At 41.0% G+C, this 12155-nt stretch overlaps 1 protein-coding gene across 2 annotated transcripts in view; it reads right to left on the bottom strand.

Annotated features, from left to right (window-relative positions):
* The window catches only part of LOC130915913 (BTB/POZ domain-containing protein 10-like), a 60762-nt gene that overhangs the window by 14849 nt on the left and 33758 nt on the right, over positions 1-12155 (bottom strand). For both annotated transcript variants that reach the window (XM_057836137.1, XM_057836136.1), the window contains exons 5-6: positions 9108-9228; positions 1398-1595 (exon numbers count right to left, since the gene is read on the bottom strand). In XM_057836137.1, the coding sequence (XP_057692120.1) occupies positions 1398-1595; positions 9108-9228 (319 nt within the window). The remainder of the gene's footprint in view (positions 1-1397; positions 1596-9107; positions 9229-12155) is intronic.

Here is a 12155-nt window from a genome sequence, read left to right as displayed (position 1 = left end):
TTTTTTTTTTTGAGGGGGAAAAAAAAAAGTAATTATCACCAATTACTTTGCCAAGTAACTAATTACTCTTACATTCAGGTAATTGAGTTACTAACGCAATTACTTTTTGGGAGAATTAATTTGTAACTATAATTAATTACTTTTTTTTCAGTAAGATTAACAACACTGCTGATGACACAGCACCAGGAGCAATGCGGGGTTCAGTATCTTGCTCAAGGATACTTAGGCGAGTTCATCAGGGTGGAGAATCGAACCCACAACCTCTGGGTTGGGGGTCAACTACTCCACCACTGAGCCACGCCATCCCCATTTATAAATTCATTAAAATGTCTGGTTTTCATTATTTTTCTTGGGACCAATTTGCGTGTTTTGAAATTGACTGAAGCTTTACACAGAATACTATGGGACTGTGCTACCTGTGACGTGTTCCCAGAGAGCCTGCCCAGTTGTTAAGACTTTTATTATGATCAATACGTAAATAATCAAATGCTCATGTACCCAAAATACATTTATTCTACTTTGGACACAAATCTGCACATGCCTGCGCAGTCACAGACTGGCTTTAATCAAGGCGTCATTGTCATTCCCAAACAAACCTTCGTCACGCCAGAAGCTAGCAGGCTATCGGTATGTACACTTGCTAAATTTACCTTTCAGCAACTGTTTACTTCTGTTGGAGCTTTGTACTGGTGTGATCTGTTAAATCTTGTTTGGTGTCTCATCGTTGTGCTGCTAATAATTGTAAACTTTTATAGCAATGTTTTGATTTTTTCCTCGGCTGTCTGCATGTGCTCGCTAATAGAATATCTGTCAGTGAGCTAACAATTTGTCAATGACAATTGTATTGATATAATTCATAAAAATGTTAATTGGCACATATCCTACTGTTTGTGTGTGTGTGTGTGTGTGTGTGTGTGTGTGTGTGTGTGTGTGTGTGTGTGTGTGTGTGTGTGTGTGTGTGTGTGCGTGTGTGTATTGGACTACACTTCCATGGGTCTGCATTATATTAATGAAATATTTAGCGATTAGTTTTTGAACAACTTCTGTGTAATAATGACTTAATGATGATGTAGCTAACTATGATTATATAGAGGTGGATTTGTGTCTTGTTATTAAAAAAAAACAGTTCAATCAAGGAATAAAAGTGTTAGCAAAAATAAAACTGAATTTCCCTATCCAGACAGTGGAAGCACACTTTTAAATACATTAGTGATACAGCATCTTTGAGTGAACTTCGAGTAAAATTTAAGTATCTCTTAGCCAGGCCGAGTGTGCTCTTTTTTGGAAATCAAAATATGGTTACCCTATCATGGGTCTCGCGATAGCATAAAGAGCCATAAAATACAGCTACCAACACTGAAGATTAACACTGGATTATTCGGACAATAAAGCCTTACTCTGAGAGTACTCCTCTCCCATCTGTGGGGGGTACTCTTCATCCCAGTCCACCACGTCATCATCAGTCAGCACCACCACGTGGCACTCCCGCTCTCCGCTCTGTGCACTGGCCACCATCAGAGGCAGCACCATCTCCTCCAGGTAACACTCAAACTGACGTCTGGCACCGTCGTTGGACAGCTCATGCATCAGGGCACCTACAAGGTTCAATGGTGAGAGGAAGGAGAAGCGACTTAAAGGTGCGATGAAATACCAAGTGACTCTAAAATGATAGCAGACTACTAGTATATTTGGGACACAAATCCATAACAAAAAGGTGACAGAAAAAGCTTAATAATTAGTAGGGCTGTCAAACGATTAAAATTTTTAATCGAGTTAATTACAGCTTAAAAAATAATTAATCGCAATTCAAACCATCTATAAAATATGCCATATGTTTCTGTAAATTATTGTTGGAATGGAAAGATAAGACACAAGACGGATATATACATTCAACATACGGTACTGTATTTGTATATTATAACAATAAATCAACATGATGGCATTATAATTATTAACATTTTCTTAAAGCGATCCATGGATCGAAAGACTTGTAGTTCTTAAAAGATAAATGTTAGTACAAGTTATAGAAATTTTATATTAAAACCCCTCTTCATGTTTTCATTTTATTAAAATTTGTAAAATTTTCAATCCAAAAATAAACTAGTAGCTCGCCATTGATGATGTCAATAATTACACCATGCTCACTCATGGTACTAACCCATAAAATCAGTTGGACCCAAACGCCAGCAGAGAGCGCCAAACACCAAAAAAACAAGTAACAAGCGGACATTACACTCTATTGTCATTTTAGTCTGTTTGAGCGGGGCATGTGTGTTAATTGCGTCAAATATTTTAAGGTGATTAATTTAAAAAATTAATTACCGCCCGTTAACGCGATAATTTTGACAGCCCTAATAATTAGTTTAGATCCCAATTCGTCTTCCTTTCTCAGCTATCTTGTCCTGCTTACTAAAAAAATCCCTAAAATAGAATGAGCTGCTGATGTTTGCAGTCTGCTAGCATGCAATCCATAGGCTCTTGTTGTCATGTGACCGTTCTGTCATTCTGCATTCAACATGGCGCTACAAAGCTAAAATGATCATCAATTCTGGTTGTGAAAAAAGGGGGTCTTCCCTGATGCATTGTTTTTGGTAGTTTGCTTTCTGAAAGAAATAGTTTGGAGTGTAAAAAAAAATTTTTTTTAATTGTTGCGTATTGAAAGTGTTGGAGATGAGCTGGTTGCAGATAACTTTTCAGCTTGAAGACTTCATTACCATATGACATGGTAGCACAAAATTTTGCTTTCCCATACATCAAATTCTCATCCAAAGTGTACAATTTTCTTTTCTTTTCTGATTCATTAACTTAGGGCAGGTGTTGGGCACCTATGGCTCGCGAGCCAGATCTGGCTCTTTTGATGGTTGCATCTGGCTGGCAGACAAATCTTTAATAATTAAAGAGAAAAAAGTTTTGTTATACTCCATTGCGCATTCTGCAAAACGGCGATGGTGACCGGTGACTAGGAAGCCAGTTTGCAGTAATTTTATTGGGAAACTGTGTCTATCTATTTATCAATTGCAAAGGCAACGCAGATGAGGCAGACACTGTTCAAGTGGGGTTGCCGTATTTTGCTGTCGAAAATAGCGGCCAATGTGCGCATCTGCGTGAAGTAAATTTCCCTCGTTTTTAGTTTTGTTTTCCGCGGTGTCAGCTAATTTTAGAAACCCTTTTGAGAAGATGGCAAAAAGACGAGGAGTATCGTACTTTGAAGCAGGAATGGACAGAGGAATTTTTCTTTGTGGAGAGAGCAGGTTCTGCGGCGTGTCTAATATGCAATGATAAAATTGCATCCATGAAAAGGTCAAATATATAGTGGCACTTTGACACCCGCCATACTAAATTTGAAATATCCTGCGGAGGACAGCAGGAAGAAAGCATGTCAAAAGCTACTATCAAGAGTGCAAGCTAGGCAGCAGCAACTCCGTTTTTGGACCCAACAAGGTGACTGGAATTCGACTAGCGTTACAGGCGTTTTAAATTGTGAGAAATTGGAAACCATTCACTGATGGGTGTATGCCAAAGCATTCATGCTTGATGTTGCTAATGAACTTTTTGGCAACATTTTGGATAAAGACAAGGTAATTAAACGGATAAAAGCTCTGTCGGCAAGAACTGTTCCCGATCGTACCATCATGATGTCAAACCAAATTGAGGCAACGCAAGTGAAGGACATAAATGCGGCACCGTTTTCTTTCTCTCCCTTTGGATGAGTCAACAGACGTAAGCAATTTATCCCAGTTCAGCGTGATTGCAAGCTTTTGACTATGAAAGGGACAACAAGAGGGGAGGATATATTCAAGCCCTTCACTGAGTTTGCTAAAGAAAAAAAATCTACCGATGGATAAACTTGTTTTGGTGTGCACTGATGGTGCTCCGTGCGTGGCGGGCAAAAACAGAGGATTCGTGGCCCTTCTTCGTGAACATGAAAGGAGAAGCATCCTAAGTTTCTCGACGCCTGTATGAAGCTTAACCTCACCAAGTATCAACCAGACTACAAAGCCATTAGCAAAACCATGCAGCACCAAAAGTTGCATTAATGGTAAGAAATACTCATCAATGATTAGCAACAGCATAGCAGTGTTATTAAAAAGAATTCTGAGACTTATCACTCCTAGAGTCTCGAGTCTTCCTGTGAGTCATCGCTACACATCGAGATGGCATGACGAATCCCGCGAGTAAAACCCAGAAAATGTTTGCAATATATGGCGAGGATAGCGTGGTGCTATATTTCCGTGTTCAGAATGGTGGCGAGGCTTCCTGGAAGTTACGTCATGAGGTAGCTGTCGGCAGGACGGCGCGTCCCTCGTTGCTATGGTGTTGCTATGGCCGTAACTCAAAAACTATGCAGTCAATTATTATTATTATTTTTTTTTTTTATGTGACTTTTTGAGAGAGCGAATGATGCATTTAATACAATTCAACTGAGTAAAACACTTAAGAGCGAAATCTGAAAAGCTCTTCAGTTGCCCTTTAAATGTGTTGAAATTACATAAAATGCACATATTACTTGTATTTTTAGTTTTAAAAATATTGTATGGCTCTCACAGAATTACATTTAAGAATATGTGGTGTTCATGGCTCTCTCAGCCAAAAAAGTTGTCCTGCGTTAGGGTATGAACCAGTGGTTCTTAACCTTGCTAAAGGTACCGAACCCCACAAGTTTCACATGTGGATTCATTGAACCATTCGGAATTAATTATCAAACCTGATGTATCTAAGCTAGCAAGCTAATATTTTAGCAAATTCCCGTTCAAAATTCTTCTCATTTTGACAGCATGTTTTATAAACAGGCCAAAATTTGTGACCACGCTGACCATTGTTCTGTTGTATTCCCTCATAGCAAGTACGAGTAAACCTCTGCTGAGCAAACCAATTCTTCCTCACATCAGATCGAGGACTAGCAGTTAAAAGAAATGGATTACGCCTGTAAATTAGGAGCAAACAGGTCCAAAACCTGGTCTAAAAAGCCACTTTGCCTAGATTTCAGTGTACGAAAATAGGGCTCTGCGTTTCTTTACCTTCGCCGAACTCTTTAGACTTACTTACCGAACCACTGGGGTTGATCGAACCCAGGTTAAACCACTGGTATGGACAAAGGCCATTCTTTCCCATTAGTAGTGGCAATGTGTGGCACTTTCATAACTCATTCACTGCCATTAGATGTGAGTAGTAACACGTTACATTTACTTGAGTAACTTTTTGAGAAAAATTTACTTCAAGGAGTAGTTTTACCAAGCCATACTTTTTACTTTTACTTGAGTAGATGTGTGTAGAAGAAAGGGTACTCTTAAGGCCTTTTCACGCTAGCCCAGTGTGAAGAGCGGTCCACGGTAAGCGCAAAACGGGAGTAGCCACGTAGCCTGACATAGATGCTGTCAGGAAGTGAAAAGCGGCAAGCATATTTACAATAGTCCCAAGCATCAATGCGTTAATTTTTCATTACTGAACAAGAAAACAGCAACTTTTCATATTTCAAGGATTAGGGGGCCTTATTATAGCTGTGTAGAGTTTTACTCATTTCAGTGAGGTGAATAGTTTTTTGTTGTTGTTCGTTGAACTAAGTTTCCACACAAACGCACATAGAGGGACCATTGAGCTTAGCAAGGAGAGGTATGAAAGTCATTTTTCAAGTGTCCCAGAGCTTGCGAAACTTTAAAAAAGTATATTTATCAAGGTTTCATCGACCGTGGTTTGCGTATATCTGCTCACCGAAACAGCCTTATAACACAGATAGGAGCACGCCTGCCTCTCTGCAATTGGATGAGTTGTTGACGTCAACGCACAAGTCTCTATTTTGGGCCCAGCCCCATAGCGAAAATTCATTCAGGACTTTCCGCTCCGGCCAAAATGACCGCCGCCGCTCAGTTTCGCCGAGAAATCTCCTCCCACATACACAATGAATGGGTCACCCTTCAAACTGTGCTTTCACTAGCTTGAAACGGCCTTTACTTTGCTACTTTGGGCTACACGAGAGTTTACATTTTCCCTCTTTATCCTACATATTAGATTTCACTTTAATTTTTCCTGAGATGCCCACAGTGGCTCTACCAGCTTCACCAAATGAGACATCGCAACAATAATCATATTAGTCCATTATACCAATCAGATGTAACAATACAGTCACACGACCACACAAAACCATGCAGTTGGAATTCCTATAATCATGCCGGCCTATTCAATCATGGTGCATCTTTAAAGCTCCGTAAAAAAAACAAAAGACAATTTCAATAGAGCGCTGCATTACTGGAAAGCACGGATTTCAACTCTCTCAGTGTTTGTTTGGCACTGAGACAACTGAAAACCGGACATGTGATCATTTTAATTTTATAGAAGTAAATGTTTTCTCTGCCAGAAGGCACTAATGCTGGGTGATGGGTGATCTTTATATCTGAAGATTTTTTTTTACTTTAAATCTTTTCTTTAAGCTACATTAAACAGACGACTGCACATGACACCTCGCAAGAACCAGTCTATCCATTGCACCCTTAACTTTGTGTGAAATATACATTGAACAAAAGTATCCACGATTCAGGTTTTGCAAATTCAAGGACGCAAAATGTCTTATCTGGATGAATTAGCACCAGAAAAAGATTTTTGCTCTCTGCTAGCATGCTATCGATAGCCTTTCTATTATGTTGTTGCCGTGTGACCGCGCTGTCATTCTGTCAACATGTACTTGCTAGTGCAGCAGTAGAAAGCTAGACATGATAATCAATTCTAGTTGTGATCGCACAACCAGAATTCCTTAAAAAAAAAAACGTGAACATTCGCTGATGTATTGTTTTATGATGGAATCACTATGAAGTAGTCAAAACAGACAAACCAACAAAACATTTTCCTATTTTGACAAGGTCACCATTTCAAAGCACCTCTGACCCTTTATAGACAAGTCCGAGGTACCTGCAACCTCCGTTTTCAATTTTTTTTAACCATTGACTCCAACGGCACGGGAGTCGGATCACTCACTAAAAAACCCTGAAAAAACACGATTTGGAAATACCGCATCCTTCTGCCATCTCGACATGGGAAGACAACATAAAGAAGTGGTCGAGGGTGACCACAAGTAAAATATTATCCTATTTTATTGACTCTATGGCAGTGGATGGAAACGCCACCAGGAACATGAACAGCTCCAAGGCATTCCAGTACCTGCACAGTCACAAAGTTGGATGTGTCCTCATACATGGACACGGGAGTTTTGTCTTCATGAAGACGGGTGTAGACCGAATCCAGTGCCTCAAAGCTTTGAACCACAAACCATGGGTGCTGGTAACATCGGAGGGTGGAGGCATGAAATGATTTGTTGCCTTTGCTATTGATATTACGATGATGATTGTAATTATGAAGTTTAATAATTTTTACTACAACTAATGCTGCTGCTGCTAGCCTGTTGCTAAACAGTACGTATTGGATGGCACCGCATAAATGCAAGTGTTACAAGTTTTTTTCCGTTTGTTTACAGGTGGAAAATGCTGTTAGGCAAGGTTAGATAAGTTGATGTGCCTCACGGCAACACTTACTGTACATTGATGGACATATATCGAGACCACGTCGTTCTACCCGGAGGCGGCCAAGAGAGGCTCTGGAGTTCTGCTGACTGATATCACATTCTCGTATGCTAGTATTTCAAATATTTTATAAATTGTCATATAATGACCTGTTTTGCGCAATCACCAAACTTTTAAATAAAACAAGTAATGGAATCATTTTGTGCAAATGTTTATTGCAATCTTTAACTGCAATAACAAAGAATGACATAGTATTTTTGTTTATACGTACATACCTTGTAGTATTTCCTTGTAACAACGGAATCCGTGTCAGCCCTTCTGCATTTGGCAAATGTAATATAATTTGTAATTTCACTGAAGTGGTCGGCGTATCAATCTACACCCCTCGTCAACACAGGCTGACAGGTTGTTATAATTTTGTCCACGAACGATCAACGAAGGGATAAGAACAAACGTACACACTGCTAACGTCAACCGCAACTAATGAGGTTTTTTTCTAAACCGGAAGTTCAAGGCAGACATTGTCCAAGATGGCGCCGCCCATATTTGGCACAGGAAACCTGTCTATAGGACAAGTGACTAGTTTTGGTTATTACACAAAACCAAAATATTAGCAATTATTATGATTACATGGTAAATGGTGTTATATTTAAGTTATTTATCGTTATTGAATTTATTAATTTTTTTATATAATTGTAAATAAGTCTAAATGGACTGGACATCTAGTGCCGTCAATGGCACACAGTGAGTTCAATGAGTGCTCAGTTTAATCATAAGTTGTGCATGAAAGGGTTAAAATGGTACCAGTTTCATCTTACTACTATTCGTCAAAAGATATGAAGACTTAATAAGTGCCCAAGACTTCTGGAACACCCTGCATATCCCCATATCGCCCAGTACTAAGGCTGAGTCATATTTTCTTATCTAGAACATGCTGTAACTGCTGCCTGTGTGAATTCTCACCCAATATGAATGGTAGCAAATACCATTTCCATGGTGGTTTGTTTTAGTACTTATTGATATTGACAACAACCTTTGCTAGGTTCTGATACTTTCGCATAGCTATTTGATAGTATACTGTCTCTCTCACTATATTTTTTGTTAACTGAATGAACATTTCCATCCCATAGCCTACCACTGAACCTTAACCTAATACTAATAATTCAGATCCAATTAATAGTTCTCACAGAGAACCTCTTTGAGGATCAGACATGTTCATGTGGGTCTGTGCTTTAATAAAACACTGTAAATCTCTCCGCTAATCATGACCTAGTTAGGCCATCAACACACACGCAGAAGCAGCCATGGTTGGAAGCGGCCCCTCCCACACAATCCTGAACAAGCAGGCATAACATTAAAAAGTCCCACGCAAACATGAGCCCATGCAGGACTGCAACAGACACACATTATGTCTACACTTGCAACCCTGAAATGCATCTGGTTTGAGTGTCGGGTCAGGAAGTCAAATTTGTCATGCATCAAAAGCAAGCAAAGTCAATGGCATTCATCTAGCGACACTTACCAAAGCCAGCACATCAGCAAATGCAAGTAGTACATTGACGTGCAGCTCCACACAGTGTGCACGGTGCGAGTACTCACTGAGGTCTCTGCACTTGATGGTGCTGCAGTTGAAGGAGATACACAGGTAGTCACATGCCTCCCTCAGCTCAGGAATGGAAATGCCGTCAGGGCAGCGGATTATCCCCGATTTGTAGTAATCCTGCCAGTTTCAGCACCATGCAGCCAAGTGAAGGAGGGAGCAGGAAAGCGGGTGTTCACAAACAGACACACATGGAGGATGGTAAACAAGACGCCATTATTGATGCTGCTTCACTTGCCAAGAGGAGGTGGGGATGGAGAGAAAGAGCAAGTGTGTGTGGGAAATAGATGGGGGCGGAGTGCTGACGAATTTAAAAATCTAGCAGCGTCATAGGCGGTGAAAAGGGACTCTAAGGGTAGGAGGCGAGCAAGTATAAAGGGTGAAGAGGAGGAAGCTGCTGTCGTCACACTCCCTGCTCCACTTTCCCTACCCTTCAGCCTGTCTAACATGGCAGAGGAAACGCCCTCGGCTACAAGGGAAGGAAACCAGCTCTTAGAAATGTTCTACATTAGCCAATTGCCTCCTCATAAACAACAACAGAAGCAAGTCTGAAACTAGAACGCGTATTAAATTCAGTTATAACTAAGGCTGTAACAACTAATCGATTAATAGTTGCCAACAAATTTGATAATTGATTTTTGCCGGCAGCTATGAGCAGTCCCATTTGGATCCTTGTTTGTGTGTAATGTGATTCTGCGTGCGCGTACCAGTGATTAGAGCACGGGAGAGAGAGAGTTCACTGCTACACTCAGGTTTAGTTGATGAATAAATAATATTTACACAAGAGTTACATTGTCTTGAGTCCCGTGTGTTGTTAGAGGCACTGTCCCTCTGTCAGAGGTGAGTAAATGAAGCCAATTATATTGTTTGTATTCTTTGTTGATGATACGTGGAGCGCTAAGCTGGTTAGTGATTATGCTAATCAGTGTCTTAAGTGTCCATTTGTATTTTGTTTTGGAGAAGCATATTAGCACTTAAGTTATTTTTGGATAGTAAAGTTGTCTAATTTATTTTTATAACGAAATCACACACATAAATCCATTTATATAACAATTCCCATTCAAACTGTAAATTGTCATACAAAGGAGTGTGCCTTTAAATTCGATTTATGTACAACTGTTTGATAAAGAAAACTGATTCATTACAGTCTGCCTCCTCCTCCTCATTCGATTTTATTGTTTAGTTTGTTTAAATAAAATAAATGATTCATTGACACAATTTATATTAGCGCTTGGCTCACAAGTTCAAAAAAAAAAAAATCAACCAGCAGCACTTTATTTAATTTGAATGAACAGGACTTTTGTCTGTTTTGTGTACGGAAAATTATTTTCAGTTGGTGCACAGTATAGCTAAATCATATCTACAGTACTTCTTGAGTAATATTAGCCCAAAATGCTCCAAAATTAACTCATTGGGCGCTATTGACAGCCAATCCTTTTAAACTGTGAGGGTGGCAGCGAATGAGTCATTGGCTGCCATTCCTCCCACTTCAAACAGATTGGATGTCTACTGGTGATAGATTCATATCAATTCACAGCAGAAGGATAAAATGAGTTTGTTTTTCTGTTTATTAGCTGTATTGTAGAATATTGTAGAATTATTTCCTGACCCCAATAATTATTGCTGTGGTGGAAAGTAATGCAGTACAAGTACATGTTTTGTGTATCTGTACTTGTATACAAATTTGAAGTGGTACTTTTAACTTTTACTTCACTACATTTTACAGCACGTATTTGTACTTTTTACTCCACTACTTTTTAAATTAATGCCTGTATTACACATTACTTTTGTTTGTTTTTTCTCATTATGAATTGATAGTTTCGTTTACATGCCTTTGGTGCAATCGATAAGCCCTGTGCAACTACACCATAATTGAGCACTAGAAGCAACAACGCGAGTATAAGCAAGATTTGGCAGGTGAACAAGATATTAGCAAATAAAATCAAACAGAGCAGCGCGCTTTCAGATAGGTGCTGCACACTCTTGTACCGTAGGTGGGGGGGGGTGTCACTACCCCATTGTGACAAGCTTCCGGATTGCTACTGCACATGTGCGTACCAACGTCATTTCCTCTTGAGCGATAATGGCAGATATAGATATGTACGTGACAGATTAAACAAATATACTTTTTATATTTTTCTTTGTTTTTTGGGGGGGTATATAAAGGTCTCTGAAGTGTTTACTTGGGTGAGGGGAGAGGAAGACAGTTTGGTATGTGGGGAGAGGAAGACAGTTTGGTATGGAGTGAGAGCACTGTTTAAATTCTTGAAAGACATTAAGTTTATGTCTAGATCGTAAGGGTGAAGGTATGGCCGGCGGCCGCTGCATGTTCTTAAACACTAGATGGCGGTATAATCCTGAAAGTTGCTTGCAATCCGCTGTTAATCAAAACAAGGTTTTTTTACTTGCCGCAATGTCCCTAAATTGATCTGTGTTATGACAATTATGTGTTATGTGTTCAGACATAATTACTCAACCCACATGCCCATCCCTCCTCCCGCCGCCCAGCAAACGAGCCACCGTCCCCCCCCCGGTACCCAGGGTGGTCCCCCGGGCCACCCGCACGCCCATCAACCGGCCTTCAGGGATGGCAGGAGGGGACGCATCACCAACCCCACGCCTACACCCACCCCCGCCCGCCCACCTGGGCCACGAGCCACAGCCACAGCCCCCCAACCGGCACGGCACGCCACGGGACCCCCAGCGGCCCACCAAGCCCCAGGCAAGGCAGGGTCCCCCGCCGGTGCAGGCGACACCCCGCTGATACACCGGCGCCCAGCCAGTGACCCGCGATGGAGCGCAGGGCGGATGCCCAGCCAGAGAAGAGAGGGGAAGGCGGAGGCAGGAGAACGCCCAGGAACTGCCACGGGGCGATGCAAGATCGGAGACCCGACCCCCCAACCCACACCCGCGGCCGGCAGCCGAGGCAGAGGAGAGGCCACACCCCGGGAGCCACGCCATATAGAAAAAGTGTGGGACCCACCTACCACCCTATTACTGTGGCTGCCAGGTTCCCGACTGGCAGCCATCACCCAGCACCGTGATGG

The sequence above is a fragment of the Corythoichthys intestinalis genome, chromosome 5 (assembly GCF_030265065.1).
Source record: "Corythoichthys intestinalis isolate RoL2023-P3 chromosome 5, ASM3026506v1, whole genome shotgun sequence".
Classification (NCBI taxonomy): Eukaryota; Metazoa; Chordata; class Actinopteri; order Syngnathiformes; family Syngnathidae; genus Corythoichthys; species Corythoichthys intestinalis.
The sequence above is the reverse complement of the archived record's forward strand: the minus strand, read 5'-3'. Positions and strand labels throughout refer to the sequence as shown.